General features: G+C 37.2%; 1 protein-coding gene across 11 annotated transcripts in view; it reads left to right on the forward strand.

Annotated features, from left to right (window-relative positions):
- The window catches only part of CSNK1A1 (casein kinase 1 alpha 1), a 46628-nt gene that overhangs the window by 8747 nt on the left and 19942 nt on the right, over positions 1 to 17939 (forward strand). For all 11 annotated transcript variants that reach the window (XR_005720992.1, XR_005720991.1, XM_040239627.1 and 8 more), the window contains exons 3-4: positions 14352 to 14478; positions 17527 to 17625. Coding sequence is in view for 9 of the 11 variants with exons in the window: in XM_040239627.1 (XP_040095561.1) it covers positions 14352 to 14478; positions 17527 to 17625 (226 nt within the window). In the remaining 2 variants the exon portion in view is untranslated. The remainder of the gene's footprint in view (positions 1 to 14351; positions 14479 to 17526; positions 17626 to 17939) is intronic.

Genomic DNA, 17939 nt, shown 5'->3' on the forward strand with positions numbered 1-17939 from the left:
GTTTTTTTTTTTTTTTTTTTTTTCAAATCTAGTATTTCTTAAGTGAACAAATGGAAACATGGCTGTACTGGTTGATTTAGCTTTGAATCCTGATGTAGAGATACTGACATATCAAGATGCTAATATATGTTAATTTCACGGTAAAGGCTTGCTAATGTGGACCTTTGTCAGCGTCAGTATTTATCAGTGGTTTGTTGGCCTTTTGGAACTTCTTTTGGCTCAAACTTGGAAATTTTTCTACAGGAGAATTTTTTTTTTTTTTTTTTTTTTTGAGGAAGCAAGATGGTGACAGTGACTAAGCATACATGGTGTATATCACATGTTTCATTTGTGCCAGCATTAAGTGTGCAATGACAGTGTTTGCAAATTAACCTGAAATTGAGGCTATCCTATGTTTCAGGTCCTCTGGAGGCTGCTTTGAGTACTTGCTTACACTGCCAGACTATTCTGTCTACATGTAAGGTGGCTTTTATGGTGAGGGGAGGATGCAATCTGATTTAAAGCTGCCTTGTTTGTTGGAAAGTGGTAGCATGAAGTTTTTTTAAATTTTGTTTCAAATTCCAAATTTTCAAAGTCTTTCAATTGTATACTTTCCTTATTTTGCTTTTTTTTGTTCTCACTTGATTGAAATTATTGAATTATTATTGAAATTAACACTAAACTTCCCTGATGGCTCAGCAGGTAAAGAATCTCCCTTCCAATACAGAAGATAAAGAAGACTTGGGTTGGATCCCTGGGTCAGGAAGGTCCCCTGGAGAAGGAAATGCAGCCCACTCCAGTATTCTTGCCTGAAGAATTCATGGACAGAGGAGCCTGGCAGGCTATAATCCATAGGGTCACAAAGAGTCAGATGTGACTGAGATCTGAGCACATCTATCTACTTACTGAAAACCTAGTGTTTTCATTTTTTGAGCCTTCATAATAATACTTTGTATCCTTCTTAAGGAAGGGAGTGATGTTGGCTTTTTCTCTGAAAATTAAAGTTCTTTTCTTGGAGAGAGTCAGTGAACTTTACGCTACCTTCTAGAGAATAAGCAAACTTTTTTTTCATTTATTCAACAAATACATGTATACGTGAGTACTTAACTGTATGCTGTGCAGTTTCAGATAATGGGCACATTTCAGTGAACAGATAATTTTTGTGAGGCCTACATTCTTTTTGAATATGTACCATGTGCCTGATATCTAGTTGTGACTTTGTCCCTTGCTAAAAGTTAGTGGCAGAGATATCTAAATTTCATACTGTGAGGACATAACCTTTCCTTAACATCAGACAGCAGGCTGAGCTATCCAGAGATTGCCTTGATTGGAGAGGTCACCAGAGACCCCATTACGTCTCCTTGTGAATCCTGCTTAGTCAACATTTCTCAAACATCAGCCATGCATAGTAATTACATTCAGAGCTTGTTTAAAATGTAAAGTTTTCTGCCTCACCCCTAGATTTGTTTGAGCAGTACTGGAATGGGCCTTGCGAGTGTATTTTATCAAGTACCTCAGATAATTCATGCTAAAGACCAGAGAACCACACTTTGAGAAATACTGTGCTGAGGTTTTGACACTTCATTGTTTTGAGCTGTTGGGGGTAGTTAGTGATTATTTTGCTGAGAGGGCTCTGACTGTTGTAGGAGATGCTATTGCCTTGTTTGTTATTTCATAACTGTTGGACAACTGCTTTTTGTAATGAAAGTAATCCTTATATTTGTGTAGTGCTTTTATAATCTCATATTTACTAGGAGACTTCTTGATAGATAAGTATAAAAATGTTTACCAGTGAGCAAAAATGGCTTATGCAGGTAAGAAAATGACAAAGGAAGAACTGGAACTTGTGTTTTTGGCCATCAATTGAGTCATTATTCCTTTCTTTATATTGCATATGCTGTGAGTTTAGCCAGCTTTCCATTCTCAAGTCCAATTGCTGGTTTATTGAGCCACTTTTTATTTGTTTATTTATTGAAGGGCATTTTTTATAAGTACACGTTGCATAGTTCTGTATTATTAGCTTAGATTTACATTGAATTCAATTTATGAAAAGATATTCATGTGTTTATACATTACTTTTTTCTTTCAGCTTAGATCATTCTAGTAACTTGTGTTGCCTCTTCCATTTTCCCCTTTCTTATTCTTGTGTTAACGTATCAAGCCCAGACTTTGTGTTCTTTCTTCTATTACTTCTTCTAAAAGATTATATCAAACTTTGGAATCGTTTGTTTTTTGTGTATGTTCATTTGCTAATGTAGAGAAATTTGAGTTGTTTTTAAAATCTATAATCTACTTAACGAAGAATTGACTAAGCAAATTAATTAATGTAGTGTGTGTGTGGAGGGGGAATGTTTCATCCAGCCAAAATTATTTGTTCTCCTAGATCTTTATATGTAAAAGTGTCTTTAATACAAATGATTCCTATATTGCTAGAAGTACCCTAAAGAAAATGGTACACTATTTGGTCTCTAAATAGTGTATTGAGAGATACTTTGATTTCTGGACTTACTTGCTCTAAGACTTTAATGTGTATTTTCTCATACTTTCTCTTAAGGAGTAGAGGTAAGTCATTTCAGCCTTGAGAATTTGAAATTTAATTTAGGAAGAAGGAAAAGGGAACCCAGTTTTGTTTTGTTTTTATCTGGCTGCACCATGCATATGTGGGATCTTAATTCCCTGACCAGGGATCCAACCCATGCACCCTGCATTGGAGGTGCAGAGTCCTAACTGCCGGACTTCCAGGGAAATCCCTCTGGGGCCTAATTTTGATATTTTGAAAGTAGCATTGATGGTTATATCTTTGGACATGTTGAGTTTAAGGTGATAGGATATCCCAGTCTTAGCTCTTGTATAATTAAGTTAGCAGAGATACAGACCTAAACTTCGGCTAGGGAATTAGGACTGGTGTTTATTTAGATCTGAGCAAGATCAGTGTAGAAGTGGTAGTAGAGAAAGGAAATTGAGAGGTAAGGACGGAATTCTTTGGTGGAAATGCAAAGTTAATCAAGGCAAGAGGAGAGTTGCGATAATGGGATGTTACAGTCAGTGGAAGCCAGTTTTAAAGGACAGGCAGAGGCCAGATTTTTGGAGTTTCTTATTGTATTTGAAACTGCTTTTTTTGGTGTATGTAATGGGGGAGGGACATTATTTTCATAGCAGAGAAATGGCACCACAAAACTGTAGAGGAGTGACTGAAACTAGGGGACTGTGTAGAAAGGCATCTTTAAAAATAGCTTAGATGCCAACTTTTCTAAGAAGCCTTCCCTTTTATCTTCTCTGAGTAAATTACTTAACTCCTCTATATTTCATATTTACTTTGTTGTTCCTTTTATATTGTACTTGTCACCAGTTCTTCTAGACCTTAAGATGCTTTTGGCATCCTTTATGGCAGTGTCACACAGAGAGCAGCGGCTTAATAAGTGTTGAGTCAGACTTGAAGAGCAGATTTTAATAAAGGATTTTTAACAGTTTTAATGAGACTATGTATATAAGCATCATCAACTTAAAGTATGCAATTCATTGGTTTTTACTATATGTGCAGAGTTGTGCTGCCATCCATCACCATAATACAATTAAAGAATACTTTCATCCCCTTCTGTCCCCCAAAAACCTTGAACACATTAGTGATTACTCTCCATATCATACCAGGCCTAGATAGCCACTCATCTACTTTTGATATGTTTGCTTATTAAAAAAGATTTGATCAACCCTTTATAATTGGTATTGTGAAAACTACAGATGTATTGTCCTACTTCCCAGAGGAAAAGTATTTTTTAATACTTGTGTTCCCCTGGAGGTTCCAGGTCTTAACATACTGTCTTCCAGTACAACTGTATCCAAGGCTAGAAAAAGCAGTGACAGCAAGAACCATTTGTGATCTTTGAAATATCATATTGGGCAATATGATGAGATGAGAATGATAACCATTATACTGGGAACCAAGAAGAAAAATTAAGATGGCAGATACAGACTAGATTTTTAACAAATTACCTGTGAACAAGAAAATAGGGTGATCTTGTCTTGCTATGTACCAGCAGTGCTGGCTGTTTTCAGTTTCTTGTAAATAACAAAGCTTAGTGTGTACTCCTAACCCCTACTCACCTCTTTACCTGACCATCTTCTGTTTATGCTTCAAGAATCAACTTTACTTGTTCATCGAAAGGTTTTCCCTAATGCTTCCCTCTAAAAAATTGATTGGGTCCCCACAATTTGTACCTTTCACCATCAGTTTCTCTTTCATAATTTGCCGACACAGACTGTGGTATGAACTATGAAAGCAAAAATTATTTGGTTTTGTCTTGTTAGCCACCATAAATGTTGAAAGGGTAAATGAACAAGAACTTTAGTAGTAGGTAGTACCAAGTATCAAGGCACATTTGTTTGTGTTTTTAAAAATTTGCAGGTTAAGGAACGTCTATGCATGTTTTAAAGCAGAGGGCAAGGAACAGGAAGACTGAGAAATGGAAATCTTACAGCATAATTCAAAGATCTTAGGGGTCATATTGTCAGCAGAGGGTTAGTAGTAGCAGGTAAGAGGGTTAGGATAAAGAAGGAAAATGAATCATCTCAGTTGACATTGTTATTGGCTGACTGAAACTCACTGCACAAATTTTAGATCTTAATCTACAGTCTGTTTACCTTAAAAATCTGTTTAGAGGGGCTTCCCTGGTGGCTCAGTGGTAAAGAATCTGCCTGCCAACACAGGAGACAAGGGTTCGATCCCTGATCTGGGAAGAGCCCACATGCTGCAGAGCAACTAAGCCCCAGCACCACAACTACTGAACCTGTGCCCTAGAGCCTAGGAGCTGCAGCTGCTGAAGCCTGGGTTTCCTAGAGCCCGTGCTCTGCAACGAGAGATGCACCGCAGTGAGAAGCGTGTGCTCTACAACTAGAGAGTAGCCCCTGCTCACAACTATAGAAAAGCCTGCACACAGTAACAAAGACCCAACACCACCAGAAATTAAAAAAGAAAATCTGTTTAGAGCAGGGTTCTTAACTTGGTTCAGGGATATCCCTTCTTCCCTTCAAGAGGTCAGTGAGTTGGATGAAAAAAAATTCCAAAGTTTATTTTCAAGTGCCTCACTAGTTTGGACAGTACCTGTGGCTTTCTCACCAATAGAAATCACAGATATTTTTGTATCACATTGTTGCATGAATCTCATAATAGTCTTTATTCCCATCATACTTCAACTACTAATTAGACCTGCCCCTATATTTTATTATGTAGTGCTTTAATAAAGAGCATGTATTTTACTATATCAAGATTTATTTTAAAGAAATTTTATGGTAACTGAATCACTCTAAAATTAGTTTCCTTTATAATGCTACATAGTATGCTTTTAAAATACTCTGAGAAGGGATCAATAGGCCTCATTAGGCAGTCAAAGGTGTGTCCAAAGGGGAGTCCATGACAACAAAAAAAGATTTAGAACTCCTGATGCAGAACTAGTGACTCCGACTCCAACTCCCACCCACCCACACATAACTTGTTTGAGCAAGTTCTTGGTGAAAGTGGAAGTCGCTCAGTCATATCCAACTCTTGTGACCCCATGGACTATACAGTCCATGGAATTCTACAGGCCAGAATACTGGAGCAGGTAAACGCTCTCTTCTCCAGGGGTTCTTCCTAACCCAGGGGTCAAACCCAGGCCTCCCATGTTGCAGGCAGATTCTTTACCTGCTGAGCCACCAGGGAAGCCCAAGAATACTGAAGTGGGTAGCCTCTCCTTTCTCCAGTGGATCTTTCCAACCCCAGAATGGATCAGGGGTCTCCTGCATTGCAGGCCAATTCTTTACCAACTGAGCTACCAGGGAAGCCCAAGTTCTTAGTCATTGTGGCTAAATAAAAAAACATTTGTTTGTTGCAGGATTGGTCTCAGTGGATATCCACTGTTTTCTTTTCCCCTTCTAGTCTTGTTCAGTTTTTATTAAAGTACTTCCATGCTTGTTAATACCCTCCTTCACGGGTGTGAGAGTGTAAGGATGGGAAAATAAGCCAGTTAAAGACCTGGGAAAGTTTTGGGAAAGGTTCAGTGAAGTAAAAGGTAAAATTAATATCTAAAATTTCTTGAAATCATCATATCAAAATTATTCCTCTGATCACCTCTACCTCTAAAACTGTTTCTTTTGTTCTGTCTAAACTTTAGTCTAAATTTCTTTACTAAAAAAAATAAAAAATAAATTTCTTTACTAAATCTGATTTTCAGACTTCCTTGGTATGGTCCATTGGTTAAGACTCAGCACATCCAGGACACGGGGTGTGGTTCCATCCCTGGTCTGGGAACTAAGATCCCAATTGCCTGTGTGGCAGTGCAGCAAAGGAAAAAAAAACTTGATTTCCCAGTTCTTTGCAGTAGCAAAATAGCAGCATAGAGTGTCATTCTCTAGTGAAACCCCTCTGGATCTCAAACCAGTTTTAAGGTATTTCTGCAATTGTAAGTCCAAAGGATTGTGAATAAAAATTTCGTGTTACTGAACTTGTAAAATATGAATTGTGTTTTAAATGTGAAATTGTGAGAAGAGGAAATAGATTGATGTTTTGATGGCAAAAGAAGTTTATATTATTAAATTTTATGTATCTTGTATTCAAAGTAAAATGAAAGCCACTAATCTAAGGAACAAATAAAGGCAGAGAAGCTTTTGGAGAATGATGTTACACAACAGTCTTGTCTACCAAGTTAATAGAAAATCAGGAGATGCCCCACATTTAGTCCTGTATCTGGTTCTCTTTCAGAAAGGCTGAAGAGTTACCATGAATCAAAAATATAGTCAGACTGGTGCATTATGGTTCTGTTTTTGTGATGAAAAATGCCATTAGTAAAACAGAGCATTATAAATCCTAACAGTTTTAGGTTAAAAGACACAACAGTGTCTTAAGACTGAAGTTCATAGATGGTTCTATCAATCAACTATTGAATGTAGTACCAGGAGGACTGGTAACTCTTGAGACTCGGGAATTTAAATTGAGAATTGAGGGCAGCCTCCTGTTGGATTCTGGTAATTTAGGAGGACAGGGGTAGTAGGAAGTGCCTTTCTTAACTGTCGTAAATGAACTGTTAATCCCGAGGCACACACACCAAAAACAAAACATGGGAAGAAAAGAAGGCAGCCAGGCATGATTACGAAGAGAAGCAAGAAGGAAGATATAGGAAAGGATGCACAAGAATTGTCTGTAGGTAATTTTTTTGGACCATGGTGATTTGGGTGCTATTGAAGGATAGGAAGAAGAGCTGTCTATAATTTTTATAATATTATGAAAGGCAAAATTTAATATATAGGAACATTGAAAGAAATTCAGACATGAGACTAGGGTGGTTGGAACTGTTAGCAGTAACAACCTAAAGGGGGAATTCGAGCTTGTTTACTTAGAGTTGAGTGAGATTGTACTAGACAAGGTCCTTAACGTCTACCCTCATAAGAGGGAAGGTAAAGGTTGGATGATGATGAGTTGGCAAGAGACTGAGTTTGAGATACAGTGTCTTGAGAATGTAGATGCTATGAAAATTGGTGTGTTATAGCACTGATTCAGTGCTTATACTTTCAGTTGTCCAATGAGGACTCTGATTTGATAATCTAAAGATGGGAAGATAAATGGTATAGGAAGAGACATTTCCTTGTTAAGACTGTCACTTTATAGTCAGTTCAGTCACTCAGTTATGTTCGACTCTGCAACCCCATGGACTACAGCACGCCAGGCTTCTTTGTCCATCACCAATTCCTGGAGCTTACTCAAACTCATGTCCATCGAGACGGTGATGCCATCCAACCATCTCATCCTCTGTCGTCCCCTTCTCCTCCTGCCTTCAATCTTTCGCAGCATCAGGGTCTTTTGAAATGAGTCAGCTCTTCGCATCAGGAGGCCCAAAGTATTGGAGTTTCATCTTCAGCATCAGTCCTTCCAATGAACACTCAGGACTGATCTCCTTTAGGATGGACTGGTTGGATCTCCTTGCAGTCCAAGGGACTCTCAAGAGTCTTCTTCAACACCACCGTTCAAAAGCATCAATTCTTCGGCGCTCAGCTTTCTTTATAGTCCAACTGTCACATCCATACATGACTACAGGACAAACCATAGCCTTGACTAGACGGACCTTTGTTGGCAAAATAATGTCTCTGCTTTTTAATATGCTGTCTAGGTTGGTCATAACTTTTCCTTCCAAGGAGTAAGCGTCTTCTTATTTCATGGCTGCAGTCACCATGTGCAGTGATTCTGGAGCCCAGAAAAATAAAGCTAGCATGAGAGGTGATTGCAATTGTGCGGTAGTTTGAACATTCTTTGGCTTTGCCTTTCTTTGGGATTGGAATGAAAACTGACGTTTTCCAGTCCTGTGGCCACTGCTGAGTTTTCCAAATTTGCTGGCATACTGAGTGCAGCACTTTCACAGCATCATCTTTCAGGATTTGAAATAGCTCAACTGGAATTCCATCACCTCCACCAGCTTTGTTCGTAGGGATGCTTCCCAAAGCCCACTTTACATATTATTTGTCTTCTTTGAGTCAAAGATGAGTAGATGCTTCCTGGTGACAGGGAGTATTTTTTTTTATTCCTTGCTTTGTTTTTCTCATCTGCCACGTCAGGTGTGCCCTAGCCTCTTAAAACCTTTAATACAGCTTTTTGTTCTTTAATTCAGCAAATGTTACTGAGTATTTCCTGCTTGTAAGGCATTGTGCTGGATGCTGAAAATACAGAGTTCTGAACAAGACATAAAATGGCTCTTCCTATTACATTAGAACTCTCTAAAGAAATTGAACCGATGAGTCTTATATACAAGCATATGTCAAAGTTATGACAGGTTCAGTTCCAGAACACCACAATAAAGCAAAGTTACACACATTTTTTGGCAAGTATGTGTATTAATTTTGAAATACTTTATTGCCGAAAAGTGCTAGCCTATCATCTGAGCTTTGAGCAAGTGGTAATTTTTTACAATAATAGCATCAAAAATAAAGATCATAGATCACCCAACGATATAATAATAACAAAAATATCAAAATAATTAAAATGTGATGGACGCAAAGTGAGCACGTACTGTTGGAAAAGTGGCGCCAGTGGATTTGATCAAGACAGGGTTGCCACAAACCTTCAGTTTGTTTTAAAAAAAAAAAAAAGTGACACCTGCAAAGAACAATAAAGAAAGCTATGCTTGTATTATAGATAGAGTTTTATTATGAGGGATTGGCTTACACAATCATGGAGGCCAAGAGGTCCTGGGACCTGCTGTCTATATGAGCTGGAGGTCCAGGAAAATCAGTAGTGCATTTCTGCTTCAAGCCTGAAGGCCTGAGAGCCAGGGGAACCAAAGGTTTAAGTCCGAGGTTGAGTCCTAAGATCTGAAAACCAGGAGCATGGATGTCTTGAGAGCAGAAGGTGATTATTTCAGTGCTAGCAGAGAGGGAATTTTTCTCTTCCTCTGCCTTGTTCTGTTCAGGTCCTCCACTTTAGGGAGAGTGATCTTCTTTACTTAGCCTGTCATTCTGATGCTAATCTTTTCTGGAGCCAACTTCACAGACACCTCAAAATAATGTTTTACAAGCTATTCCAGAAGCCCTTAGCCCAGTAAAGTTGACACATAAAATTAACCATCACACTAATCAAGCCATAAGAGAAGGCCTACGTTAAACAAATGTTCCTTTTTCTGTTATTATTGTTCTAGTTATAGGGATGGAACATATTTAGGTGCTTTAATCTGAACTGAGTATTTATGATGATTACACTGATTTGCTATTCTTGGAAGTCGTTGGGTCTCACAGCAATATTTAAAATATTTCATTTCATTCTTTTTTAAGGTACTTCTATTTTTGTAGAGATTTATTAGGGAAAAGAAAGAAACCCTTAGCTCGAAATCTTCTAATTGGTCTTCATGTCATTGTCATTCCTTTTACTCCCCAGGTTCCATATTGCATACTGATACCAAGGCCAGCTTTTAATATTGACTTAATTATATTAGGTCCTAGACATACCTTACTGATATTTTCCCAGTTATCTATAAAATTTAAAGCACATTAGCCTGGCATTCAAGAGTCTATAATATAGCTCCAAACTATCAGTCACCTTGATTCTCCCCTTTATAAGAACCTGTCTATTCTTGCCGCCTGCCTAAGACATCCTTTTCTACCTTCCCTATTGAAATATTATCCTTCCTTCAGAATCTGACTGGTAATAGACCATTTTCACTAGGTTTCTTTCTTTGGACAGATGTAGTTCAACCCATTGATTTTCTTTCTTTTTCTTTTCTTTTTTTTTTTTTGCTTTTCTGAATTCTGTTAGCATATTTTGGTCAGCCCCAGTGACTTGTACATGTGTCATCTTAGGTTTGTGCTTTTCACATGTGTCTTAATTTTTTAGCTAGAGTTACTTTGGATAGGGGTTTAGAAGAACAAGATGAGATCAGAGATGGACCTTGCCTTCTGCTAGAATTTTCTTCAGACCTTAAGGTACCTTTTTTAATGCTCTCAGTAAGTAATGACGATTTTTTTGAATTACAGACTCATTCTTTGGCCTGTTTCCTTGATTGATCAGGCAACACTGAGTCTAAAGACATTTGAAACAGAAAACGAGACCTTGTACTTTCGTTTTTACTTTCATCCATTAAATGATTTAATTCTTCTGCATGTTTTGAAACTAAATAAGGTCCAAATCAAACCAGGTGTTTTTTTTTTAATCTCATAAATTGTCAGAGTTACCTACAATGTGCACATTACCATAGTGTGAAGTGAAAGTGAAGATGTCATTTGCTCAGTGTCCAACTCTTTGCCACCCCATGGACTGTAGCCCTCCAGGCTCCTCTCTCCATGGAAATTTCTAGGCAAGAATACTAAAGAATACCATTCGCTTCTCCAGGGGATCTTCCCCACCCAGGGATCAAACCCAGGTCTTCTGCATTGCAGGTGGATTCTTTTCCCTCTGAGCTACCAGGGAAGCCTCTTACCATAGTGTATGTACTTAGTAACAACACATTGTTACATACATTAAAAAATGTCTAAAGATAGGACCTTGAGTTTCTGGTTGAAAGCAGAAACAGGAGTGAGGCTTTCACTTTGGTGTATTTCAGGTAGTCTGCAAACTTAAATGATCTCAGAGAATCAGGTTAGTGCTTGCTCATTACCCAGGTTCTGTGAAGACTTATAAAAAAACAAACAGTAAGCCCTATGTTACCAGGTGGAGCACCAAAGTAATAGTACCTGAATATTTGTACTGTCAAGGGGTTAGATCTTGGATTCAAGCAGTAGTCAGTGGCTGTGAGAATTGTGTGAAATGGGAGATCTGTGTGAGACAGGTTACTTAAGGAAGATTTCTCTGACAGCTGGATATTAGGATGTTGCAATTGAAAATGGAGAGTTAGACGCTCTCAGAATAAAAGGAAAACATGGAGGTGAAGGCAGAAACTGAGTGAGTTTGATTTGGGTAAGCAGAAGACTGTTCTGGCGCCTAATCTGTGTGTAATCAGGTCTGGCTGGATTGCACAGGTGGAAGACACAGATGGGGAGGCTGTGAGGTCTTAGGTTTCGAGAAATTAGTTATATATTCTTGATCCTCCAGGCTCCTCTGTCCATGGGATTTTCCCAGCAAAAATACTGGAGTGGGTTGTCATTTTCTCTTCAGGGGGGCCCAAGTCTCCTGAGTCTCCTTTATTGCAGGTAGATTCTTTACTGCTGAACCAGCAGGGCTTAAACTCATACACTTAAGACAATAAGAAGAAAAATACCTGATGACTTGATTTTTTTTTTTAAGTATATTTCTAAATTCATCTGATTTTTTCCTTGTTTCTAATTATTCTGAGAGTATTCTGTTAAAGGCCTACTTTGCCTTTTCATGGCCATGTGAAGTATGAATTTATGCTTTTGATATGTCAGGTTAGTTTGGGTTGGATGCTTGTAAAATTTACTTTATTGTAATTTTGTTAGGGAGCTGTTGGTACAAATTTGTTGATATACTTGTGAGGTGTAGTCTTAAGAGAGTTGATTTATGCTTTCTCTTTTGCCTTTGACTTTTGGTGACTTTCCCTCACTTCCTTAGCATTTTCTATACTCTGTATTCTTGATTAGAGTCTTTTTCTTTTTCTTTAAAACCTAGCTAAATTAGATTTATATTAAAAATCTGCCATAATTCTTAGTATTGGATATTTATAGTGTTAAGAATTGGTTTTGAAGTTCCTAATAGCTTCCCAGCACAGATTTACCTCTGCAATTAAGTACAGAAAGGATAAAAGAAAAAGAAAACAAAATAGAGGAATCAGGAAAGGAGAACATAACCATATTTCATTTTGTTCATCACTTATCTTTCAATATTATTTGTTTTGTTTTACCCATCTCTTCCCACTTCCATCCCTGTCCCTCACCTTGCAAAAACCCGCCACCGTGACCTTTTTAGCGTGTGAAAGTTTTTCTTCAAAGTAAATGTTGAAATGGATGTGAACAGTGTCGAATTCTTGTATGGAAAACAAAGTATTGAAATGAGAAAATTACAGAAGCTTTGAACACAGTTTTAGATACAATCTCAGACATTAGCAGATTGGCCCTTCTGTTGCTTTTCTTAGGCCAGTGGGCACAATCTCTGTATGGTTAAAAAAAAACTCTGCCAACCAGGCTATCTTTTTCAGCAAAGACGTGAAAATGAATTCCTCTTTGTGTGTTTGATGGTAGTTATTCATGTTTCCTGTTTGCAAAGTAGTCCTCAGGAACACGCGAAACAAAAGTGTAGGAAACAACGTGTGCTTTTTAAGTCTAGTCCCCTTGTGGTCTTTCACATAAAATTCCAGGGATAGTATTCGTTGGACCTGAATATGGGACCACACTTACATAGGACATCAAGGAGATCAAACCAGTCAGTGCTAATCCTAAATCAAACCGTCTAGTCAAAGCTGTGGTTTTTCCATTGGTTGTGTATGAATGTGAGAGTTGGACTATGAAGAAAGCTAAGCGCTGAAGAATCGATGCTTTTGAACTGTGGTGTTGGAGAAGACTCTTGAGAGTCCCTTGGACTGTGAGGAGATCCAACCAGTCCATCCTAAAGGAGATCAGTCCTGGTTGTTCATGGGAAGGACTGATGTTGAAGCTGAAACTCCAGTATTATGGCCACCTGATGGGAAGAACTGACTCGTTTGAAAAGACCCTGATGCTGGGAAAAATTGAAGGCAGGAGGAGAAGAGGATGACAGAGGATGAGATGGTTGGATGGCATCACCGACTCAATGGACATGAGTTTGAGCAAGCTCTGGGAGATGGTGAAGGACAGGGAAACCTGGCGTGCTGCAGGCCATGGCCGACAAAGAGTCGGACATGATGGAGAAACTGAATAACAACAAAAACACTAAACGTTTTTTAAAACAGATTTTTTAAAGCATTTTTTCCCTGCTTTGAATATTTTAAAAACACATAAACTTTTCAAATGGTAAATCCAGGTATAGTTTCTTATTAGAGTTATTAAAGACATCACTTCAGTCCAGCTTTAAAATAGCTTACCCTTTTGTTTGTTTACATTTTAAATAAAAGCCACTTTTTTCCCCAAGCTGGTTGTTTTTTTTTTGCCTGCACTGTGCAACGTGTGGGATCTTTAGTTCCGTGACCAGGGATCAAACCCATGCCTCCTGTAGTAGAAGCAAGAAGTCCCAGCCAACCATGGACTGCCAGGGAATTCCCTCAAGCAAAATTCATAATTTAGCTAAGTTTAAAATAAAAATGATAGTGCGTATTTTTCAGAAACTACCCTTATCTGACGTAGAGACACAGAAACTTGCAATCACTTACTGCAATGATTCCTAGTCCTTGGAGTCTCTGAAATTAGCAGTTGATGTTCCTAGAGTTATTGGGGATAAATGTATGTCCACAGAAATACAGCAATGGATAATTAAAGCATGATCCTTCCAATGAAGAGTGAATGTCATCCTTGTGGTAATAGGATTATTTTCTGTAATCTGGAACTAAGCAAAAATATGACTCCTTATAAATAGAGCTTGGTAGGAAGTGGAACAGAAGTTATAATAAAATGGATATTTACTCTCTGAAACATTTTGGAATGACTGATAAAAATCTCCTTCATTTTTTCAATTAAAAAGTAAGAGCAGGTGAGGTTTAGAAATTTGCCCAAGGTTACAGGAATTAATGGTGGGTGGATAGAGAATTCACCTGCCTTGCTTAAAAAGCCTTAGTAAGGCTGCCACTAACTTAATGGGACAGTGGGTTGCTTGACAGAAAAAAATCTCTTTATACATTGTTTTGTATTGGGCAATGTAGTCAGTAAGTGCAGTCATCAGCTAAATAGAGGAAAACAACCTTAAATAAAAACCTAGAGGGAAACAATCTTACGTTTTTAAAATTTGGTGATGTTAAGTGAGAATCAGCTTTTTATAATGCCTTCCTCTTTCCCTTTGTTAGGTGGTATGGTCAGGAAAAAGACTATAACGTGCTAGTTATGGATCTTCTTGGACCCAGCCTTGAAGACCTCTTCAATTTCTGTTCAAGAAGGTTCACAATGAAAACTGTACTTATGTTAGCTGACCAGGTATGTGAAACTTTTATGAGAATAAAAGCTAAGAAATACTACTGTTTAGTATTAACTATAATTAACTACTTAACTATAATTTCAGTGTAGAAACCAGAGTATTATAATCCTGTATAATCCTTGGGTTGAAAACTATAGTCATTCAAGTTTGTTACTCTAATAAGTCTTGTAGATGTTTTCCTGTGGTATAAGACAAAAATGAATTATACTGGTTTATTATTCACCTATAGACTAAGAGTTTTTTAGCTACTCCCATCATATAGTATATTTGTTTTAGTGTTGAGTATAACAGGTTTCTTTGTAAGATTTTGTTTGAAGAAAGGATTTGGGAGTGTTTGTGTGTGTGCAGATATAAATAAATATGTATGTATTGAAATTTTGATTAAGCAAATTGAATGGTATTATGTGTTGAACCCTTATGAAAGGTGTATTTTTGAGGAAAATAAGGTACTGAAGTAATTTAATGAACAGTTTTGACCAAGTAGATGCTTGTTACAGGACTCTCAGCTGTTGGTAATATTTAAGCAAAACCATGGAAATGTTTATGTCATGAATTGGATTTATGCACTGATTGAGGTTAGATGAAATTGTTTTAAAGCCCAAGGCTATATATATATATGTATATATATACATATATATATATATATATTAGCTAAAGGTAATTAAAAAAAAACCAGTTTTAAAGAATTTTAAGATGGGAGAGTGGGGTCAGGAACAGACCTTGAGGAAACAGATATTATGGTCAAAGACAACAGGTAAATGTCAAGGACCTTGCATAAAACATGACTTCTTAATATGCTTTAACTGACATGTGAGCAAATCTTAATAAAAGAGTTTGTATTCTGTAGGCTCAGTAACACATAGGCATACATGCAGTGAACATTTATTCAGGGTCTGCCACTGTAAAGGAGATCAGTCCTGGGTGTTCATTGGAAGGACTGATGTTGAAGCTGAAACTCCAATACTTTGGCTGCCTGATGCAAAGAGCTGACTCATTTGAAAAGACCCTGATGCTGGGAAAGATTGAGGGCAGGAGGAGAAGGGGACGACAGAGGATGAGATTGGTTGGATGGCATCACTGACTCGATGGACATGGGTTTGGGTGGACTCTGGGAGTTGGTGATGGACAGGGAGGCCGGCGTGCTGCAGTTCATGGGGTTGCAAAGAGTTGGACATGACTGAGTGACTGAACTGAACTGTACTTAGCACTGGAGTGTACAAAAAATAAGAACTAGTTTCTTCCCTCTTGTAACATAGAGTTAGTGGAGAGAAATGGATGGGTTCTGTCACAAAAGTCTATATTGGATACTCTGGTAACATCAGAGAAATAATGTAATTCAGGGAAGGGGGTTGTAGGAAGGCATTTGTTTTAAGAAAGAACCAGCTGAGTCTTGCTCTGTAAATGACAGGCGACACTTGAGTAGTCTGTAATTTGTGCTGTTAATTTATCTTTTGCCTGACCTTCCCCCTGTGAGTTAATACTCATAGTTTAATGATAAGTATTACTTGGCTGGAACAAATACTTCATGTACTTGACTGGTACAAAAAGTGAGACAGATGTTTTGTTTTACTTATTTAATATATGAATTGCTGCTGTACCTAAAGATGGTATTTGAACATTGTATACATCTATTTCCTTGAGTGTATAGTTTAAGCCAGAGATTACAATTTGCCTTCACAAGCCATTTGCCCAGGTAGAGGAATAAGAGTTAGAATGTATATCCTTGGTGATAAAAGCTCTAGAGAAAATGCAGGCAAGTAAAAATAGAATCCTGACGTACACTACTGAGAAGAGCAAAAACATATGGGCAGAGAGATAATGTTGGCAGCCTTTGGACATGGAAAACATTTTCAAATACAACTTGTATTTTATGGAAAAGGTAGACAAAATTGATAACTTAGAAATTTAAACTATTATAGAAGAAAAAATTTAAATCTGTTTATATAACAAATGACTGGTAAAAGATTGTCTGTTGTATGCAAAGAATTCTTAAAAACTGACAAGAAAAGGTTGAAGGCAATCAGCTTGCCTTCAAAGCAGCAACTCCACCTGCAATGATAGGGGAGTTACAACCCATAGAAATAGAAGTGCTAGTAGATAAGGATATATAAGTATGTTAGTGTTTATGGTGAGAGAATATTGGAAATAATGAGCATTAATACTGTGAGTTGGAATAATTGGGGAGTACTTCCATCTATGCCATAGAATACTTACCACCATTAAAAAGAATGGTAAGACCATACCACTTGACTTGGCAGAATTTCCAGGAAATTAAGAAAAGCTTGTTATAATGCCACGTTTGTTAGTTTGGGGATATGATCATACAAATATGGAGAAAAATCATGGGAGAGTCGGAAAAGCATGCCCAAAAGGAAACCCAGCATGTATATGTCCCCATTTGCATAAAAGTTACATGCTTACATTGTATGGTACCAACTTTGAGAAATGTTTGGGATGGAATTAGTTAAAAACAAATGAACAAAAATAAAGTGAGTAGACTACTTCTATTTTAGTTTAAAGCAATAACAGTGTATAACTGTATCTGTCAATTGGTCAACACCCCATACTCTGAAGCACATGTAAGTTTGTGTGTGTACATATAAAAGAATAAAAATTGATCGAGTAATACCAGGCTGTTTTTACACAGGTACCTCAAGGGGCATAGGATGGACGTTTATTTTATATAATTTTCAACAGCTGAAACAATTCTAAATTTATTACTTTTGTAATTAAAGAAACAGTTCTTTCTATCAGGTTAGGTGCTGTCATGTTTATAATCATTCATATTGAAAGAATAAGCTCAAAGGAAACTGCTGGTTATGCTTTATATCCATTAGTCTGGAGGTAAATGCAGAGCCTGGTTGTCCTTTTTAATTTTGTCTAGCATTGTCTTTTTGAACTCTTAAATAAAGTTAATATAAAAGTATACTTCTGATGTGGAAAAATGATCGACATATTGAAATAATTGAGACACAATATGTTGTTTTCTTTTGTTTCTTAGTGCAAATCACTTAACTTGATTTTCTCTCCTCCCCTCTTTTTTCCAGATGATCAGTAGAATTGAATATGTGCATACAAAGAATTTTATACACAGAGACATTAAACCAGATAACTTCCTAATGGGTATTGGGCGTCACTGTAATAAGGTTAGTCATATGTTTGCATGAAGGAACAGAGAATAAAACTTCCAAGAATTGCTTTGATGAACTTTGGTGAACTTTTTTAAGTCTTTTAAAAAGTCATAGTAAGTTGAATTTGCTATTGATAATTGTTTTAAAAGATTGTACTAGAGGGCTAATCCATTAACTTAGTAACTTGAAATAAATTCTCTCCAACTTAACCAGTTAGTTATTTATATGGAAATATGAAATTCCAAGGGCTTTATAATGAAATGTAATCATCTGTATTATATCTATTTTTCATTCATTCGATTAACAAACAAAAAAACCCATATACCCAT

The sequence above is a fragment of the Oryx dammah genome, unplaced genomic scaffold (assembly GCF_014754425.2).
Source record: "Oryx dammah isolate SB20612 unplaced genomic scaffold, SCBI_Odam_1.1 HiC_scaffold_5, whole genome shotgun sequence".
In the NCBI taxonomy this organism is placed as follows: domain Eukaryota; kingdom Metazoa; phylum Chordata; class Mammalia; order Artiodactyla; family Bovidae; genus Oryx; species Oryx dammah.